Genomic DNA, 21,798 nt, shown 5'->3' with positions numbered 1-21,798 from the left:
GTAACCCAAGCCCTCTCCCCAAACTGCTAGGATCGGTGCGATCGCCGATCAAATCGATCACAGCAGGACCGCGCGGTCACGGGGCAGGGACCGGCTTGTGACCTGCCTGTCACCTCCCCATGAGCCCCTTTGAAGTCATACAAGCCCCCAGCCAGCTCTGATTGGAGCGATCGATGATGACATCGATCGCTCCAATCAGAGTACATGAACACAGGTGACACGGTGGTCACAGGGCGGTGACCGGCTTGTGACCTGCCTGTCACCTCCCTGTAACCCCCTGTGGTGCGTGCCCAGGCCCCAGCCATCTCTGATTGGTGCGATTGATGTCATCATCAATCACACCAATCAGAGTACCTGACCGGCCTATGACCTGCCTGTCACCCCCTCCCCCCTGTGACCGCCCTGCAGATCCTCACAGTTTGTGAGGATTTCTACAGAGCGGTCACGTCTGATCACTGTGCTGGGCCTTGTAGTTCCACAATTTTCTGTGACGCTACAAGACCTCCTCCTACCTGCTCCAGTCGCTGCTGCCGCTCTCCAGGGTCTTGGATCTCTTGCTCCGGCATCTGCTGAGCTGTTCAGGCTGCTGGATCTTCAGCTTCGGTGTCCGGCTGCTGTCCAGGATCCTGGATCTCCTGTCTCCTGGGTCGTCGGTCTCCAGCTTCTTATCCTGCTCCTGAGCCTCTTCCAGAACCTGCTGCTGATCCTGCTGAAAGAACAGAGAAGACTTTGGTAAGTGCATCTCTGTTCTCCCCTCATCCAACCCCCCCACCCCCACTCCTCTCCCCCCCCCCCCCCCCCTTCTTTTTACCAATTTTTTTTTTTCCGTGCGTCCTGCAGCGGCCGAGCGCTGAGCAGTGTCTTCGTCACTGATCAACGTCCGTGCTCGCTGCTTTTCACGACTTTTCTTTTTTTTTTCTTTCTTTCTTTCTTTTCTTTCTCTTCTTTTTCTTGTCCCTGTCAATTCCCCCCCCCCCCACACACACACACCTTTGCACCACATCCGCGCACACACCCAGCAGCTGCCGAGAGTTGATTGGTGACATAGTTCACCGATCCGCACTCGTGCTCGCTGTTTGAACCACCTACCGTAGTTCTTTTTTTTTTCAGGAAAAAAAAGTTCACACCAAGCACACTGACACACACACACTAAATAAAGAACTGACACACACGCACCACATACACGGGGAAAAAAAAAATGGCCGGCTCATCCCAAACTCTCTATTCAGCGGAGGAGGCATACTCTTTTGTTGCCTCCGACACTGAGACCGACAGCGAGGGCGAGGATCCCACATTTCTTTGCTTTTCTGATGCCTCATCTTCCTACTCTTCTTCCTCGGGTTCTCCTGGACCGCCCCGCAGTCGTCGCAGGAGAGATGTTCCTGCGCCCCCCAATACTGACCCCATATGGACCTCGCCCCCCGAAAATTGAGCCATTGATTCCTGATTTCGTGGCGGAATCAGGAATCAAGTTTGACACCACCGGCCTCACAGAAATAGACTTTTTCAAAGTCTTTCTCTGAGGATTTTATAAACCTCATGGTGGGCCAAACTAATTTGTATGCTCATCAAGTTTTGGAACAAAACCCCTCTTCATCATTTTCTAACTGGTCTCCTGTAGACGCAGAAGAAATGAAGTTTTGGGGCCTGGTCCTTCATATGGGGATCCTGAAAAAAACAGATTCGGCAATACTGGAGTGTTGACGTTTTGTATAACACTCCAGTGTTCCGAATGGTGATGATCCGGAAACGTTTTGAGGCCATCCACAAGTTCTTGCATTACAACGATAATGCAAGGTGTCCTGCACGCGATGACCCGAACTTTGATCGTCTTTTCAAAGTTCGGCCGGTCATCGAGCACTTCAACAAGTTTGGTGAAGTGTACGTGCCCCAAAGGGACATCTGCGTGGATGAGTCCTTAATTTCTTTCAAGGGGCGGCTTGGATTCCGGCAGTACCTGCCCAGTAAAAGGTCCAGGTACGGGATCAAGCTGTATAAACTTTGTGAGAGTACCTCAGGGTACACTCACAAGTTTAGAGTTTATGAAGGGAAGGACTCCTGGATTGAACCCCCTGAATGCTCCCCTGTTCTGGGAGTGAGTGGGAAAATTGTGTGGGACTTGGTGCACCCACTGCTGGATAAAGGTTATCACCTGTACGTGGATAACTTTTATGCAAGTATCCCACTCTTCAAGTCCCTCTCTGCGCGACATACCGCAGCTTGCGGTACTGTCCGCAAAAATCAGAAGGGCCTCCCAAAGACTCTAATTGGGCAGCTGCTCAGAAGGAGTGAGAGCAGAGCCCAATGTAGCGACCACCTGTTGGTGGTCAAGTACAAGGACAAGAGGGATGTCCTTCTCTTGACCACCATACATGGTGATGGCTGTACCCTCAGCACTGTAAGAGGTTCCACTACACAGGTCGCCAAACCAGACTGTGTAGTGGGGTACAACAAGTACATGGGGGGAGTTGATCTCTCCGATCAAGTCCTCCAGCCGTACAGTGCTTTGAGAAAGGCCAAGGTATGGTATAAGAAGCTGGCCGTGCACATTGTTCAGATGGCAATGCACAACTCTTTCCTTCTGTCTCAATGTGCAGGCCAGACTTCTGCGTCGTATTTGGCAGTGGTGGCGGAGCGGGTCCCACTACTTCTGGAACTGAAGGACCTCGAATTGTACCGGGCCAGCATTTCCCGGGGCAGATCCCTCACAGCGGGAAAAAGGGTAAGTCACAAAAGAAGTGCCGAGTGTGCTACCGAAGAGGAATACGCAAGGACACCATTTACCAATGTGACACCTGCCCCGACAAACCTGGCCTCTGCATGAAAGACTTCTTCAGAAGATACCATACCTCCATGGACTATTGAATTAATTTCTGACGTATGAGAACCCGACGAACACTACACCGTTCCAAAAAGGGGGCACTTGTTGGGCATTTCACTGTTTAGGCACATCAGGGGCTCTGAGAACATGACGCCCGCAGACCATTCCATCAAAGTCTGCGTTCAAAAGCGTCACTCCTTCCCTTCCGAGCCCTTACATGCGCCCAAACAGTAGTTTTTTCCAACACATGGGGTATATGCGTACTCAGGAGAAATTGCACAACAACTTATGGGGGGCAATTTCTCCTGGTACCCTTGAGAAAATATTTTTTTTTTTGCATTTTTGTGGAAAAAATGTTTTTTGTTTTTTTTTCACAAGTCACCATTATGATTTTCTGTGAAGCACCTGGGGGTTCAATGGGCTCACCACACATCTATATAAGTTCCCTGGGGGGTCTAGTTTCCAAAATGGGGTCACTTGTGGGGGAGCTCCAATGTTTAGACACACAGGGGCTCTCCAAATGCGACATGGTTCCAATTTGTTAGCGGACACCATGTTGCGTTTGGAGAGCCCCTGTGTGTCTAAACATTGGAGCTCCCCCACAAGTGACCCCATTGTGGAAACTAGACCCCCCCCCAAGGCACCTATCTAGATGCATAGTGAGCACTTGGAACCCTCAGGTGCTTCACAAATTGATTCGTAAAAATGAAAAAGTGAAAAAAAAAAAAAAACTTTTTCATTTTTATGGATCAATTTGTGAAGCACCTGAGGGTTCCAACTGCTCACTATGCATCTAGATAGGTGCCTTGGGGGTCTAGTTTCCAAAATGGGGTCACTTGTGGGGGAGCTCCAATGTTTAGGCACATCAGGGGCTCTCCAAACGCAACATGGCGTCCGCTAATTATTCAAGCAAATTTTACAATCAAAAAGTCAAATGGCGCTCCTTCCCTTCCGAGCCCTGCCGTGCACCCAAACAGTGTTTTTTCCCCACATATGGGGTATCTGCGTGCCCAGGGGAAATTGCACAACAAATTTTGGGGTCCATTTTTTTCTTGTTACCCCTGTGAAAATAAAAAAAAAATTGAGTCTAAAGTAACATTTTTGTGAAAGAAGTTAAATGTTCATTTTTTTTCTTCCACATTCCAAAAATTCCTGTGAAGCACCTGAAGGGTTAATAAAGTTCTTGAATGTGGTTTTGAGCACATTGAGGGTTGCAGTTTTTAGAATGGTGTCACTTTTGGGTATTTTCTGTCATAAACACCTCTCAAAGTGACTTCAAATGTGATGTGGTCCCTAAAAAAAAAAATGGTTTTGTAAATTTTGTTGGAAAAATGAGAAATCGCTGGTCAACTTTTAACCCTTATAGCTTCCTAACAAAAAAAAAAATGTTGGTTCCAAAATTGTGCTAATATAAAGTAGACATGTGGGAAATGTTATTTAACTATTTTGTGTGACATATCTCTCTGATTTAAGGGCATAAAAATTCAAAGTTTGAAAATTACTAAATTTTCGCTAAATTTCCGTTTTTTTCACAAATAAACGCAAGTGATATCGAAGAAAATTTACCACAATCATGAAGTACAATATGTCACGAAAAAACATTCTCAGAATCAGGGGGATCCGTTGAAGCGTTGCAGAGTAATTACCTCGTAAAGTGACAGTGGTCAGAATTGTAAAAATTGACCTGGTCATTAACGTGCAAACCACCCTCGCGGGTAAAGGGGTTAAACAGCGTATCACATTTATCATTACTTTTTCATTTATTACCTTGCTGTGTACTAAGGTTCTTTGTTGGGGGGAGGGTGTGTTTTTATATCTCCAACCATATCCGCAGTGCTATTTAGGACATCATGATGAGTAAGAGCCCCATTTAGGGTTCAAAACACACAGACCCTGTGTCTTTTGATGAAATTCATTATTTTTTTTATGCTCAGCCCATTTCTAATGGTTTTTCAATAAATGTGAAGTTTTATTTTTGAAGCCTTGGATTCTGGATTGCCCATCTCTCCCTATCGTCTATTAATAAAGCTGGCTGATATCTGCATAGCACAGTAGCTCCTGGCGCTATATAAATGAGTAAAATAAGTGTCTAATGTTTTTTTGTTTCTTTTTAAAAGAATGACTGTGAATACTGTCAGTATCATGTACAAGCCCAATACAAGAAGGTGAGCGCCAAACGAGCAGATCTACAATCCAGTTACTCTGGTCATGTTCCAAAGAAGATGGCAAGGAGAGGAAGCGGCCTGAAAGAGAGACTGTGCCAGGATGGGTTCCACTACGGAGGTGTATCATCCATGGCATATGCTGCTTCTATGTGAGTATTGAATTTCTTAGTTTTTAATCTAAAATGGTGACCTGTATGTCTCTAGTAAAGCAGGTCGTGAGAAACAAGGGGGGTTGTGGGTCACTTTACATGAGAAGTATCTTCAGTAGCCGCGGCATTTTGTATTGTTGACATTAACATAGTAACAGTTTTTAAGGTTGAAGGAAGACTAAGTCCATCTAGTTCAACCCATAGCCTAACAAGCTGATCCAGAGGAAGGTAAAAGAAAAACATGTGGCAAACACAGGGGTCAGTATTGGGCCCACTAAGCTCCACATTGGGGGAAAAAAAATTCCTTCCTGACTCCATATGACAATCAGACTAGTTCCCTGGATCAACGCCCTATCAAGGAATCTAGTATATATAACCTGTAATATTATACTTTTCAAGAAAGGCATCCATGCCCTTCTTAAATTTTAGTAGTGAATCACTCATTACAACATCATGCGGCAGAGCGTTCCATAGTCTCACTGCTCTTACAGTAAAGAATCTGCGTCTGTGATTATGATTAATCCTTCTTTCCTCCAGACGTAGAAGATGCCCCCTTGTCCCTGTCTCAGGCCTCAGAGTAAAAAGATCAGTAGAAAGGTCTTTGTACTGTCCCCTCATATACTTGTACATAGTAATAAGATCACCCCTAAGCCTTCGTCTTTCCAAACTAAATAACCCCAAGTGTAATAACCTGTCTTGGTATTGCAGACCCCCCAGTCCTCTAATAACCTTGGCCACTCTTCTCTGCACCCGCTCTAGTTCAGCTATGTCTTTCTTATACACCGGAGACCAGAACTGTACACAGTATTCTAAGTGTGGTCGCACTAGTGACTTGTATAGAGGTAAAATCATGTTCTCCTCATGAGCATCTATGCCTCTTTTAATGCATCCCATTATTTTATTTGCCTTTGCAGCAGCTGCCTGACTCTGGCCACTAAACGTGAGCTTGTCGTCCACCAATACACCCAGGTCTCTTTCAGTGACCGTTTTGCCCAGTGTTTTACAATTAAGCATATAATTATACATTTTATTTCCTCTGCCCAAGTGCATTACCTTACATTTATCCTCATTAAAGCTCATTTGCCATTTATTAGCCCAAGCTTCTAGTTTACATAGATCCTCCTGTAATATAAAATTGTCCTCCTCTGTATTGATTACCCTGCAGAGTTTAGTGTCATCTGCAAATATTGAAATACTGCTCTGTATGCCCCCTACAAGGTCATTAATAAATGTTAAAAAGAAGCGGGCCCAATACTGACCCCTGTGGTACCCCACTGTTAACTGAGACCCAGTCTGAGTGTGTTCCATTAATAACCACCCTTTGTTTCCTATCACTGAGCCAGTTCTTAACCCACATGCATATATTTTCCCCTATCCCCATTGTTCTCATTTTATGTACCAACCTTTTGTGTGCAACAGTATCAAAAGCTTTTGAAAAGTCCATATACACAACATCCACTGCATTTCCACCTCCTCCTCATCCACCATTTCACCCAGGCTATTTTTAAGGGGGCCAACACTATCATTTTTTAGTTTTTTACTATTTATGTAGACATTGATAGAGTTGACGTGTTTAAGAGAAATCTTGATGCAGTAATTTCTATATGAATGCAGTTTATGTAAGAGGTTGTTGCATTCATGCAATAGGTGGTGTTCACAAATTGATCATTCTATTTTCATTCAATTTTCTTTCTATCTGCAAATGTTTTACAGTGCAGCAGCTTCAGCACCAAAGAAAACTGTGCAGACAACACTGTCCAATATGGTGGTGAGAGGAGCAGATGCCATTGCACTGGAAGCAAGAAAGAAAATGGGTACACACACACACAGATTGGGTTTTGATATGACCCCCTCAAAACATTTTATAGTAATAGCATCAATCTTTCATTTGCAGCGGCTGCTAGAAAAAGCGGTGTACAGTGCTCAGAGGAGTTTAAAGAGCTGTTGTCTGTTCCAACGCCAGGGGCACTTAATTTAAAGAAACATCTCTCTGGCCAAAGTGTACAAGGTAAGGTCGTTTTAAACAATCTTATTTTTCACGCTATAGTTTTTTCTTTTAAGTTGAAAATTATCTAGTCTTAACGTCACGTGTATTTATGTAGGTTCTGCCAAGTCGGACTGTCTTATTCAATCTATATCGGCGTCAGAACTTCTAAAGCAACAGAAACAACAGATGCTGGATGCAAGAAGAAAAAGGACAGAGGAGATCCAGAAAAAGTAACCTGTCATTACTCTTATCCAGTCATACAATTTGTATTTAATGCCAATCTATTACGGTCTTGCCCCAACCAACAAAAAACGTATATGCTAAACATCAAAACAAATACTTTTTTTTTTTCCCCCTTTAACATGTGATGGCTTTCATCACAGCCATCTACTCTTACTCCATGCGTTGTCGTTGCAGTTGGGGGTTGGCTGAAGGCCTATGTCAGCGTTTCATAGGAGGTCGCTAAATTTTAATATACGCTGCAATACAGAAGTATTGAAGTAAAAAGTGATATTTGGTGGAATGACTACATGCCATCACTTCATCCAGAGAGTGATAGGGGACATTCGTAGAAAACCTTAGCTGCCCTGCCCAGTCAGGGCCTACCGTAATCACATAAAGTAAACTTTTTCGCGGCATTTTAAGTGCCAGTTTCTTATATAAAAAGATTGCAGCTGATCCCAGAGACGGCAAGCCCTCATACAGCTACAGTGAACTAAAAATAATTTATGGTTGACAATGTAGGGATCCCAAGTGATGAAATTTCTTTTCCATAAACCTAAAAGACTCCAGCCTTCATCCGCTATGGAGGAGTGGAAGATGTTTAGTGTTGGATGTGTTTTGTTTTTTTGTTTGGGAGGGGTCAACCTTCTGAACTACAAATTCTTGAACTTTTTGTACCCGTTAAATAGTGGTATCGGATTCACTGCTGGTCAAGAAGGCTAATCTCATGTTTACATTTCTAGATTTCTGGAGAGTACTGGTAAATCGGAGGCATCCAGCACAATTACCTGTGTAGGACAAACCACCTTTCAATCTCCAAGGCAAGCTTCTGAGTTTCCAGCGGCCCAGAGGTCGTCAACGCCTAAGTTGGCTCGTGGGTTTGCTGAAGGAGAAGACATTTTGTTTTTTGATTCTTCTTCCTTTCCCCCTCTCAGCAAGTTAAGTCCTTCTTCTGAAGCCAAAAAGGTAGCCATGACCTTATTCAATAGTTATAAAAATTATTTAATATTAGTGTGACTGCCTAAGTCATATTTATATCTAATTATGAAATTCTATTAGATTATAGCTTTATTTTTTTTCCTTAATAGCTAGCTGCTTTACGGAAGTTAAAAGCCAAAGGACAGTTTCTCGCAAAGGCAGATCCTAATAGTATCAAGAGGAAACGATCCAGCATCGCTGACATTGAACAGATGGCTCAGAGAGTAGAGACAGATGTGTCATGTCCTGAAGGTACTACTCTATTAAATAAGATCTGTATAATCTTAGTCTAAACTTAGGTTTGTTTGGCCCTTTAACAGTGCAAGTTTATTTGCAGGGCACCAAGTTATTCTGTTGAGAACAGAAGGTTAGCCATAAAAAGAAAGGACCTGGTAGCCACACATGTTGGAAAGACTTTGGCAGAGAATGACCTTAGCTCAGGTTTTTTAAAAAACATATTCCTTTATGTGGTTACAGATTACATTGGAAGACTCCATTCTGGGACAACCACATGGGCACATGCAGCCAAAAAAGAATGTGTTTTGCATCTTCCTGACTAAAACTTGATTGTACTCATGTCCCAGTGTATGGAGCAGGCACTGAGCCCATACCATACGAGGCAGATGCCAGCTGTAATGCACAGCTGGCATCTTGTAAAAATCTTGCTCCCTGTCTCGGTGGAGGTCCCAGTGGTCGGATCCATCAATTTATCACCTTTTACTTTAGATCAATGATAACTAATGATGTTAAACCTTTAATGGATTAAAACATATCAATTTAAAAAAAAAAAAAGGGTAACTAAACTTTTTTATTTTGTTCGACATGGGAAGTTGTGAAACTTTGCAAATCGATTTGCAAATTCCATATTATATTAACGTGTCTTCAGCTGCATTTATATCAGAACTTACTCATGTGGAATACAGGTGTTGGCTGAGAAAGGGTCCACCCCGGTTTCCTGACTGTTGTGCCCATCAGTACAATCTCCTCCTACAGCAGTGACTTTTCCCTAGTGTTAGTAAGACGCATGTGCTTTCACTTACAGCATTTATTTGTACTCCAAATGAGTAAACTCTGATATCAATGTAGTAAATAGTGTGGAAAAGCACAGGTTTTGAAGCCACCTACATGCAATTTTCTTTTACAGTAATGAAGAACAATCTATTAAAATGACTTGCTAAGTTTCATAACTTCCATGCTGTACAAATTACTAAAAAAAAAATGAAAATGCAATTAAATGTTACACAATTGTTACAGCACTCCTGCTGTTCTTTTCACTCTGTTTCAGAGCACCCAATGTGTCTGGTTGACAAGGAGGACCCACTTCTATAGCTTTCTGTTCAGATGCTTGCATTATGTTGTGTCCACAATGTTGTGGTGGTTGCGTTTCTGCTGGAGTCCCTTTCCTTGGGTTCACTTCAAACCATTGTTGACCATGTCGTATTCAACTGATAATTGCTTCTGCATGTTTCAGGGTGCTACCAGCCCTTTCCACAGGGCACTATATCATGCCAAACTTTTAGTGCATTGATTCCTACCGTATATTCCGGCGTATAAGACGACCTGGTGTATAAGACGACCCCCCTACTTTCCTGTTAAAATATAGAGTTTAGGATATATTCACCGTATAAGACTACCCCTTTTCCAACGCATACCAAACACCGGTAAAAATTAAAAAAAAAACAGATTTGAATTTAACATGGTCCTTTTTTAATTTAAATTCTTATGACATGCAGGTATATAGCAGGAAAACTGTCACTCATAAACATATTAAAATAGGGGGGACCCCACGTCATTTTTTGGGGGGGTCCCCCATTCTAATAGCTAGTAACTAACCCTAACCCTAGGTATTCAGCTGGGGGCTGATATTAGTAGCCTGGGAAGCTCCGTGGGTATTACCCCCTTCCCAGACTTCAAACATCTGCCCCAGCCGTCTGCTTAACCTCCGCTAGAGACTATAATGATGGTGGATCCCACGCCAATTTTCTTTTTAAAAAATCCTTTATTTTAACACTAAATGACAATTGAGGGGTTAATAAAGATGCAGTCCCTAAATTATTAATTTTGTAATTAATTTTTCCCAAAAATGTTGACGTGGGGCTTCGCCATATTTTTGTGTCCAGCCAGGTACAGCAGGCAGGAACAGGCTGCCCCCAACCACCAGCTGCCTATTTGTACCTGGCCGGACACAACAATATAGGGAAGCCCTTTTTTTTTTTTTAATTATTTCATGAAATAATTAAAAAAAAAAAAAGACGTGGGACTTCGCCCTATTTTTGTGTCCAGCCAGGTACAACTAGGCAGCTGGGGGCTGGAATCTGCAACGCAGGGAGGCCCAAGCTTTCTGGCCCCCCCCCCGCTGCAAATTGCAGTCCGCAGCCACCCCGGAAAATGGCGCGTTCATAGAAGCGCCATCTTCTGGCGCTGTACCCAACTCATCCAGGGCCCTGGTGCGGTGGCTCACTGGGTAATAAAGGGGTTAGGGCCAGCTTGGCATTATCAGCTGGCCCTAAGCCCGAAATTCATGGGGTCACGCCAATATTAGACATGACCGCCATGAATTTCTAGTAAAGTAATTAAAAAAAACACAAACACCCAGAATAAAGTCCTTTAATTGAAATAAAGACACAATTTTTTAATGTTCTAAATTAAACCATACTTAGTCACGCCCATTCCAGCTGAAGCCAACGATCTCCTGCAATAAAAGTAAAATAATAAAGCAACCTCATCCTTACCTTTCCATGGTTCCCAGGACCGGTCCAGCTCTGCTACATTCACATGACAGGCTGCACCGCAGCAGAACGCTGCCGTTCAGCTTGCCATGCGGCAGACACTGAGAAGCGCAGGCATGCTTGTGCTCCTCAGTGTCTGACTGTGACGGCATCCAGATGAGCCGAGATCATGTCCAATGAACTCGGCTCACCTCATGCACGTCACTGACAGCGTGGGAAAATTCTCCTGCTCCCCGCATTCGCAGTAGAAGTTTCCCACGCTGTCAGTGACGGACGTCCAGGAGGTGAGCTGAGTTCATTGTCGGCTCATCTGGATGCCGTCACAGCGAGACACTGAGGAGCGCAAGCATGCCTGCGCTTCTCAGTGTCTGCGGGATGACAGGCTGGATGGCAGCGTTCTGCTGCGGTCCAGCCTGTCATCTCGATGTAGCAGAGCTGAAGCTGTCCTGGGAACCATGGAAAGGTAAGGATGAGGTTGCTTTATTATTTTACTTTTATTGCAGGAGATCGTTGGCTTCAGCTGGAATGGGCGTGATGGTAAGTATGGTTTAATTTAGAACAATAAAGAATTGTGTGTTTATTTCAATTAAAGGACTTTATTCTGGGTGTTTGTGTTTTTTTTAACTTTTACTATCGGGTTAGTAATGGGGGTGTCTTATAGACGCCTCTCCATTACTAACCTGGGCTTGATGTCAGCTGGCATTATAAGCTGACATCAACCCCAACCCTATTACCCCACTGCCACCGCTACAGGGCAGTGGGAAGAGCGAGGCTAAGTGCCAGAATTGGCGCATCCTATGGATGCGCCATTTCTGGGGCGGCTGACGGCTGGTGTTTCTAGCCTGGGAGGGGGCCAATAAAGGCTAGGTATTCAGCTGGGGGCTGATATTAGTAGTCTGGGAAGCTCCGTGGGTATTACCCCCTTCCCAGGCTTCAAACATCTGCCCCAGCCGTCTGCTTAACCTCCGCTAGAGCCTAAAATTAAGGGGAACCCCACGCCAATTTTTTTTTAAATAAATCTGTTATTTTAACACTAGATGACAAGTACAGTAACCAGCACTGTCACTGTACTTCATATATATGTGACTGACATGTTTCTATCTATCTAATCTATGTGTGATGCTCTATCTTTCTGTTATAAATTGTCGGGTACAGATGCTGAAATGCCGGCCGGCTTTTTTAAAGAGACGGTGCATGAAAACACTAATATTTGTTTTAATAAATCCTTTACACTAAATGACAAGTACAGTAAGCAATACTGTCACTGTACTTCATATATATGTGACTGACATGTTTCTATCTATCTAATCTATGTGTGAAGCTCTATTCTTTCTATTCTAAATTGTCGGGTGCTGGCTTATGCCGCTGCTGAATTGCCGGCTTTTCATATATTGTCACAGAAGCGATGCGAACTTCCCTGCTCCGGGCGCAGCGCTTCTGTGACAAGTGAAAGCTGTCGGCACAGAAGCCCTGCGCTGTGTCCGGAGCTGGGAATACGCAGCGATGTGTCAGTTTCAGCACAGAAGCGCTGACTGTCTGGACCTACCGCCGCCGTATTTTAACTCCCTCCACCTTATATTAACTCCGACATGGCAGGGATACGGCCACGGCAGCTTATTAACACCCCCAGAGTATCCCCGCATGTCAATTTCTGAAAGTTCAAAAGCATTACCGGCGTATAAGACGACTCCAGACTAGACAGAAGATTTTTCAGTCTTCAAAAGTCGTCTTATACGCCGGAATATACGGTATTTGTTTTCCTGCACAGCAAAGGGAATCCATCCCATGTACAAGAAGATCCATGTCATGGGACTAAGCTATTGGGCATGTCTGTACACTGCCACTATATGATTTGAATAGATGTTGTGGGAAGTAGGAAAAGAATAGCAAGGGTGCAACAACAAATATGTAACAGCAGTATGTAGACACAGCCATTTTCTTTTAAATAAATCTGTTTTCCCAGCTCCAACCTGGAAATGTAATATTTAAAGACGTTGTCTACTACTACTACTACTATTTAAAATTCCCCCAGTGTATTTAAACTGCAGATAAGTGTTTTTGTAAATATCTCTCGTTGTCTCTATTGCCTGTGAGCGGCGCTATCGCTGACCAGCTCTGGCTTCTGCTGTTGTCACGTCAAGTCAGGCGTGACTCAGTGACGCGCTCCCCGGTGATTGATGGGCTGTGGGCAGGGTTTCCCCACACCGCCCACAGGCAATAAAGACAACGAAGGGTATTTACAAAAAACGCTTATCTGCACAGTTTAAATACATTGGGGGAATTTTTAAATAGTAGTGGACAACTTCTTTAAGGAAGAGAACCCTTTTTTTATTTTTTATTTTTTTTAAATAACAAAGACCAACCAGCAAAAAAAAACCTAAAAAGACACTTATATTAGATATACATTAAAATTGTAAAAAAAACTGATACATCCACTAGTGCAAAAAACAATAGAGGGGTACATTTAGCCAGGAAAATATTATATTAGGGCCTTTCTGGTAGGACATGGTGACAGAACACGAAGTCTCTAAAAAAATTTAAAAAATCCCTAAATAGACAATATGACGGAAATGATTAACGTAGACTGGCCCCAAAGACCCTGTCACGTACCCTTTCTCTTAAAAAGTACCAACAATAGTTCAAGACACAAAATGTAAACCGTTCTAGAAATGTAATAATCAGCAAAGGAAACCAATACTGTTATACATTTGTCAGTTGGTATAATGAATATCCTTCTACAAAAGTGCATTTACATATTTTGAATGCATCAATTAAAAAGATTAATTGCTGTGTCACAAACAAAACACAACAGGTGCTTAGCTATATATGGTTCTCCTTACAGTCCATTGATCCTTATTCCTTGTCCTGACGCATTCCACCTCCCCTACTGGTTATCGGGGTTCATCAGGGGATTGTTTCAACCTGAGGGGGAAGACGTAATGCTGATAGAAGCTCCAGCACAATGTGCTGCATGTTCCTTTTTAAATAACAAGCATAACTTGCATATGATCTGTGGATGGTTGGTATTAGACTTTGGTAACATAACTAATAGGCTGGTTTAACGGGCTGTATTTAGCAGCACTCGTAATGCTGGCAGTGCACAGAATTGTTAATGTTCGCGGACGATATCTATTTTTACTGAATATTGGCGTCTATTAATGTTTACCTGTGCGTAGTTATATGTACATTCCCAGTTCCAAAACAGTTGGGACGCTGTGTAAAATGTAAATGTAGCCATATTTTATTCACAATAGAAGACATATGAGAAGATGAAAGTTAGACATTTTTCCATTTCACTAGAAAAAAATAACTCATTAAGAATTTGATGGCAGCAACACATCTCAAAAATGTTGGGACTTGGGACCGGGCTAACAAGACTGGAAAAATTAGGACAATATTAAAAAAAAATCTGTGGGGGTCAATTTTCAACGAAGTCACATGACTGTATAAAAAGGGCATGTTAAAAAAAGCAAGGAGTTTCTCAGAAGCAACGATGGTCAGGGTATTGCCGATCTGTAAGCCACTGCATCTAAAAATTGTGGAACAATTTCAGAAAAATGTTCCTCAGCGTGAAATTGCAAATACTTGGAATAACCCACCATCTACAGTACATAAAGTCCTCAAGTGATTCAGAGATTCTGGAGACATCCATGTGCAAAATGGACAAGGCCAACGATTAGCATTAAAATTCTTGTGATCTGCTGGACCTCATTTGGCACTGAATACAAAAACAGGCATGATTCAGTCATGCAAATCACTGCATGGGCTCAGGAATACTTCCAGAAATCACTCGCAGTTCAATCTCGATCATGCAAAGAAGAAGCCATATATTAACATAATCCAGAAACGCTGCTGTCTACTTTGGGCCAAAGTTCATTTAAAATGGACTGAGACAAAATGGGAAAACCTGTTCTGTGGTCAGATGAATCAAAATTTTAAATTCTTTATGGAAATCATGGACTCGAGGGGAGGAACCATCCAGCTTGTCATCAGCATACAATTCAAAAAGCTTTATCTATGATGGTACGGGGTTGCATTAATGCCTATGGCATGGGCAGCTTACACATCTTGAAAAGCACTAGCAGTGCTGAGCATTATATAGGGGTCTTAGAAGAACATTTGCTCTCATCCAGACAACGTTCATTTCAGAGAAGGGCTTGCATATTTCAGTAAAACAATGCTAAATCACATATTGCATCTATCACAACAGCATGGCTCTGCAGAAGAAGAGTTTGGGTGATGAATTGGCCGCTGCAGTCCAGACCTTTCATCAGTAGAAAACATTTGGTGCTTTATGAAATTAAATATCCAACTAAGACGACCCAGGACTGCTGAGCAGCTAGAATTCTCCATCAGGCAAGAATGGGACAACCTTTCTCTCCCAAAACTCCTGCAATTGGTCTCACTTCCCAAATGTTCTCATACTTTTGTAAAATGAAAAGGGGATGCTACTCAATGGTAGACATTGCCCAATTTTTTGAGATGTGGTGTTTGCCTCAATTTCTAAATGAGTTATTGTTTTCAAATGAAATGGGAAAAATGTCTAAATTTCAACTTCTGATCTGTGCTGTATGTTCTGTGGTGAATACAATTTGGTTAGAAGAGAATTCCAAATCATTGTATTCTTTGTATTTCACTCAGCGGCCCAAATTTATTGGCATTAGGGTTATAGTATTTGGACTAATGTACAGTAAATATTACACCGTTATTTTCTGTGGCCAGTTAACTCCAGACATTAATTACATTTGACTCGCGCAAATGAGGTTCGCATGGCAGCTGGAAAATGATGCTGCTGTTGATGACACAAAAATAATTATCACGTTATAACTCTTAGCTGCAGATGAGAATGAACCAGCAATGAAACGACACAAAGAACAACTTGCTTACATGCAGTCTGAAGAGTTCCAGAAGATTCTGAAAGCCAAATCTAATCACACTGGTGTCCTTAAGGAGGTATACAACTACTTGCTTTATGTTTTGTTACATCGTTGAAAAATAATTCTAAATGATGCTGCATGACCATTCGTCATGTTGCTCAAACCATCCCAGAACAATTTTGCAGTGTGGCAGGATGCATTAACCTGCTGAAAGAGGCCACTGCCATCAGGAAATACTGTTGCCATGAGGGGATTTACTTGTTGCAAGTAAACCAATATTTATTTAGGCCGGTATATTGATCAGTGTAATGTTAACGTGACCTTTGTTTTCACATAAGAGTATTACTCAGAATATCATTCTACCTCCTCTGGTTTGTCTTCTTCCCACAATGCCATCTCTTCCCTTGATAAACACACATGCAATTGGTATGACATAAAATGCGATTTCATCAGAGCCACTATCGCTTCATGGCCCAGTTCTGAGGCTGATCTTGGGATGGTGTGCAGGAGTCAGAATGACAACTACAACTAGTCGGCTACACTAGTTGAGATTGACACTCAGGCTATGTGCCCACGATGCAGAAATGCACAGGATTTTTTCCTGAGCTTTTCTGCATCTCCCTGGCAGAAAAAAACGCATGTGGATTGTACATGCGGATTGTACATGCGTTTTCCTGCCAGGGACAAGCAGAAGTGAAGCGTTCTTCACATGCATTTCCGCATGCGGGTTGACAAGCGCTTTCCAAGCAATTTTAACATCACTTGGAAAGTGCTTGCCAACTTGGTCACACTATATAAATCCATGCAAACTGCATGGATTTATATACTGTGACCGAAAGAATGGTAAAAAAAATAAATATATACTTACCCTCTGATGGCCCCCACAGTCTTGCTTCCCTCCGTCCTGGCTGCCGGCAGCGGTACACTGAAGGACCTGCCGACGTCAGCGTTGCGTGACCCGTCGCATGACTGATATCAGCGCAGGTCCTTCAGTCCATCGCGATGTGCCGGCATGAAAGGACGAGTGCAGCGGGGGCTGTCAGAAGGTAAGTATAACATTTTTTTTTAAATTTTATTCTTTTTTTTTTTTTTTTTTTTGTACAGGTTCTATGGTACCCGGGTCCGGAGGAGTCTCCTCTCCTCTAGACCTGGGTACCATCCGCACATTGGAACGCGTGCATTCCCCATGTCCTTATCTAGTGAAGTGGAATGCATGCGTTCTAATGCAAGTTAATGGCGGCGAAAACGCAGCGCTTCCGCAAAATAATTGGTAGTGCTGCGGTTTTTTCCGCAATGATAATCCGCAGCGGAAATTTTGTCAGCATGTGCACAGCACATGCGGATTATCATTGGGGACCATGGCAGACCTTCTACCATGCTTTTTTTAAGCGTTTTTGCTGCTGCGGAAACGCTTAAACGCATCGTGGGCACACAGCCTCATAGTCAATTTGTTCTTCAGGATCACAGCTGATGAGCTACCTTTTTGTTCCTCACTTGCCTCAATGAGCTTTGGACTCCTATGACCCTGTCACAGAATTAATGTACTTCCTTAGACCACTTTTGTCAAAAAAAAAAAAATCAACTGTAGACCTATTAATCTATCCCACCCCTTGATAGGTTGACTTTTAACACTCTATTGACGAAATCAATGTTACTCACTTTACTTGCAAACAGCTTGTGTGAATTCACATGTAGCAAGTGACAGCCGAAAACAGAATAGGCATTTAGTTTTAATACAAATGGCAGTTTTCAAATGTATAATGGTCACATGGCATTGTAGGCAAATGGCAACCACATGCCCATTAAAGAAGCATGCCCAAGAGAGAAAAATGTATCTTTTAGCTGCTATGTTGAAGGAAAATCACTTTTTCAATTCACTCTTGATGTTAATCTTATAGATTTATGCAGAGAAAGCGACTTCCAGTCCACATAAGATCGTGTGATTTGGTTAGTCTTATTAGCAGTCATGTAGTTCAGAAGAAACGTGGAAGGGTGGTGGTATCAGGATATGTTGGCGCATGGAAAGTCTGCACACAGTACGTGTTATAATCAACATTTCAAAGGGGCTAAAAGATTTCTTTGGGAGTGGAAATCTCAGGTTTGCCGTATTATGCTAATTTCTTTATGCCAGTGCTGCAATTTAAGCGCCTCATAGCTGCTGGGGAAGCGGTTTGTATAGAAGTGATCTTATAGTTTAGCATCAGCCTTTCTGGTTTATTTAACCCAATTGGCTTATTCTGTAGCTGATTTGTTACATTGGGCTCAGAAAACTAAAAAGGAATACTTGAGATTAACTTGCTTGTGGATGTCCACTACAGATGGTGAAACGTAATGTTAGTTTGTCTTGTATGGCCCAGGCGTCATCTTGTGGTGTGGGTGTGGTGAAGCCCAGGCTTTGTTTGCAAAAGAAGAAGAAGAAGAAGAAGAAGAGAGGGAAAAAAAAAAATTCATACGGATTTTTTTCCCCTTATACTTGCAATCTTGATTTTGCTGTTAGATGCATATAAGAAATATACTGTGCACAAGACCGAACGCAGAACAGCCTGATTGTGTTTTGTATGATTTAGATCTTTTCTCCTACATAAACCTATAAATATGGCATACAACAAAAATATTTATTAATTCATAGACCACAAATACAAAATAACTTAAGTGAAAAGGGGTACACAGAATTGATTTTAAAAGGAATAATATAGGGGTGTACCATGACTGTAACTGTCAGTAATATCAATTTCAATAAATAAGTGATCTATACTTATGATAAAAGATAAATATATATATATATATATATATATATATATATATATATATATATATATATATATATATATATATATATATATATATATATATATATATACACATATACACTTGTAAACAGCTTGTGTGAATTCACATGTAGCAAGTGACAGCCGAAAACAGAATAGGCATTTAGTTTTAACACAAATGGCAGTTTTCAAATGTATAATGGTCACATGGCATTGTAGGCAAATGGCAACCACATGCCCATTAAAGAAAATGTATCTTTTAGCTGCTAAGTTGATGGAAAATCACTTTTTCAATTCACTCTTGATGTTAATCTTATAGATTTATGCAGAGAAAGCAACTTCCAGTCCACATAAGACCGTGTGATCTGGTTAGTCTTATTAGCAGTCACGTAGTTCAGAAGAAACGTGGAAGGGTGGTGTTCCACCCTTAATAATAATATACATTACATTACATAACTCCAGATATGTAAACCATTCAGAAAGTGACTTGTGCTTAATCTTCAAAAATCTGAGAACACTAGATAAAAATAGGTACAGACACCTAAGCAGAGTTGTTGTGTCCTTTATTTTTTTAAAATCAATTCTGTTTAATCCTCTTCCCTTAAATGATTGTTTGAGTTAATAAATATATGAACTATTTTTCGTTGTATGTCACATTTACAGGTTTATGTTGCTTGTTGGATGTACAACTACCCTACTATGTTTGCTATTTTAAATGCATCCTTTCTCATGTAATGGTTTCCTTCTTGTGGTCATTTAGGCTGAAGCTGAGATTCAAGAAAAATATTTTGATCCACTTGTGAAAAAAGAGCAGATGGAAGAGAAAATGAAAAGTATAAAAGAGCAGAAATGTCGCGTGGTGACCTGTAAAACGGTGAGTGTGGAACTAATGCGTGACGACAACTCTGAAAATTGAAGTGCAGTAGTAAGTGAAGACTTTTGTGTTTTTCCTACATGGTAATATGACTTTTACAAGCATTCCTCTAATATACTGTAAAATGCTATACATTTGTCAGCAGGAAGGACAACGGATATGTTCAGTCTTTGGATGTGAACAACCATCTTTCCTTTTACTACCAGCATAGTTTAATTGTAAGCCGTAAATTACGAAGTATTATATTGTAATTGGAGTGATCCCAGCCGTCTGACTCCCAGTGATTAAACTTTTAAGGCAAAACATAAGACCCCTTTTAAATCAGCGAAGATGTGATCCCTACAAAATATTACTTTTTGTAAGGTCATGCTTCTGTACCTCAGTGTTCCCACACAACCCCTGGAGGTAAACTGCATACATGCATGTCTGTTTGCCTCATACATGCACTAAGCTATGAACTGATTTAGGGGCTTGAAAGTGTAACATTCCTAGGGGGAACTAGAACATTACTCTATACAGTGTCTTATGAGCATGTCATTTTGATGATGGCTGATTCTGTTGTGTTTTCATCTGTCTTGACAGTGCAAGTACACGCATTACAAGCCACTGGATACATGTGTTAGTGAAAATCATGACTTCCATTGGCATGATGCGGTGAAACGTTTTTTCAAGTGTCCATGTGGTAACAGGACAATTGCGCTAGATCGACTACCTAAGAAGCCCTGCAGGTATTACATCAGACCAATGTGATATAAGATGCTGTTTAGCGCATATAGTATAACGAAAAAGGGGGGTGAACCTGTTATGTTGAACAATAAGGTGGTTAATCTGTCAACAGCATTATATAAAGCAGGGAAAGCTGAGCAGATTGATGTATTCCAGTATTAGGAAAACATATTACATTTTTAATTATTCAAGCTGTATTACATTTTTCAAATAGAAAAAATACAAAGTAGACAAAAAAATATGAATATTGAGACCATGCAGGGCCTGAAAACGGACCATCATACAGAAAAACTGACATTAATTATGCTTTTATATATCAATGTTAATTGTCAGATTGGATGTTAAACTATACTCCATTTCATATGCAAAAAAGAACTCTGAAACAGATCAGCATTTATAAGAAATATGGAAAATACATAAACCAGGTGTTGACCCACATGACCAATTGAGGTCAGTAAATGAAAAGGATAAGAATGTTCCAATGTGTAAAAAGAGAGAAATGGGAAGAAAAAGATATAACAAAGAAGGGAAAGCAGGTAGGGAGAAGAAGAAAGAAAAGGGGGGGTATTTAATAAAGGCAGATAAAGGGGACAGAGGAGTTATTTTAATCTCCGTATGCTGCTGGAATTGGGAAGTTTCTTTAAGTTTTCAAGAGCATAAGGACCCGGAGACTTCCCTCACGCCATATCTCTGTCCTCTTCATTATCTCTGCTTCAACAGTAGGGGTTTCTAGGACCGCAGCCCTCTCCTCTCCGAGATTCTTGGGATTTATACCTTCCAGATACACCCACCTCTCGGGGATCACTAACCCAGAGGAGAGGCGGTATTAAGCCCCCGTCTCACATAGCGAGATCGCTGCTGTCACGGTTTTGGTGACGCAACAGCGACCTCACCAGCGATATCGCTGTGTGTGACACTTTGCAGCGATCAGGCCCCTGCTGTGAGGTCGCTGATCGCTGCAAAGTGTCCTGGACCATTTTTTTGGTCGTTGCCCTCCCGCTGGTCAGCACACATCGCTGTGTGTGACCAGCGATCACGCTGGTAACCATGATAAACATCGGGTTACTAGGAGCACACGCGCACCTAGTAACCCGTTGTTTATCATGGTTACGAGCCTGCTAAAGTGAGCGGTAACCTCCCGCTCACCGTAGCAGAGTGGTAACCATGATAAACAACGGGTTACTAGGTGCGCGTGTGCCCCTAGTAACCCGCTGTTTATCATGGTTACCAGCCTGCTCCTGCTTCAGTAGGCTGGTAACCGGAGCAGGACATCGTGGAAAGATTCTTTCCACGATGTCGCTGCTCCCCTGATCGCTGGTGAGCCTGCCTGTTTGACAGCTCACCAGCGACCACATAGCGACGCAGCAACGATCCCTGACAGGTCGTATCGTTGTCGGGATCGTTGCAGCGTCGCTAAGTGTGACGGGACCTTTACAGTTAACTATACAGGCTAGCAGCCGTCCAGTCTGATTTCCAAGCTCAAAAAAGGATTGTCTGGTAAA

At 42.1% G+C, this 21,798-nt stretch overlaps 1 protein-coding gene across 2 annotated transcripts in view; it reads left to right on the top strand.

Moving 5' to 3' along the window:
* The window catches only part of MCM10 (minichromosome maintenance 10 replication initiation factor), a 178,025-nt gene that overhangs the window by 153,008 nt on the left and 3,219 nt on the right, over window positions 1–21,798 (top strand). For both annotated transcript variants that reach the window (XM_073652377.1, XM_073652376.1), the window contains exons 21-29: window positions 4,939–5,135; window positions 6,849–6,949; window positions 7,030–7,143; window positions 7,238–7,352; window positions 8,088–8,310; window positions 8,433–8,574; window positions 15,886–16,004; window positions 19,457–19,570; window positions 20,153–20,298. In XM_073652377.1, the coding sequence (XP_073508478.1) occupies window positions 4,939–5,135; window positions 6,849–6,949; window positions 7,030–7,143; window positions 7,238–7,352; window positions 8,088–8,310; window positions 8,433–8,574; window positions 15,886–16,004; window positions 19,457–19,570; window positions 20,153–20,298 (1,271 nt within the window). The remainder of the gene's footprint in view (window positions 1–4,938; window positions 5,136–6,848; window positions 6,950–7,029; window positions 7,144–7,237; window positions 7,353–8,087; window positions 8,311–8,432; window positions 8,575–15,885; window positions 16,005–19,456; window positions 19,571–20,152; window positions 20,299–21,798) is intronic.

Source organism: Phyllobates terribilis, unplaced genomic scaffold (genome assembly GCF_046119375.1).
Source record: "Phyllobates terribilis strain yellow unplaced genomic scaffold, ASM4611937v1 Scaffold_11__3_contigs__length_659146591, whole genome shotgun sequence".
Taxonomy (NCBI): domain Eukaryota; kingdom Metazoa; phylum Chordata; class Amphibia; order Anura; family Dendrobatidae; genus Phyllobates; species Phyllobates terribilis.
This window is presented reverse-complemented; position numbering and strand designations above follow the sequence as displayed.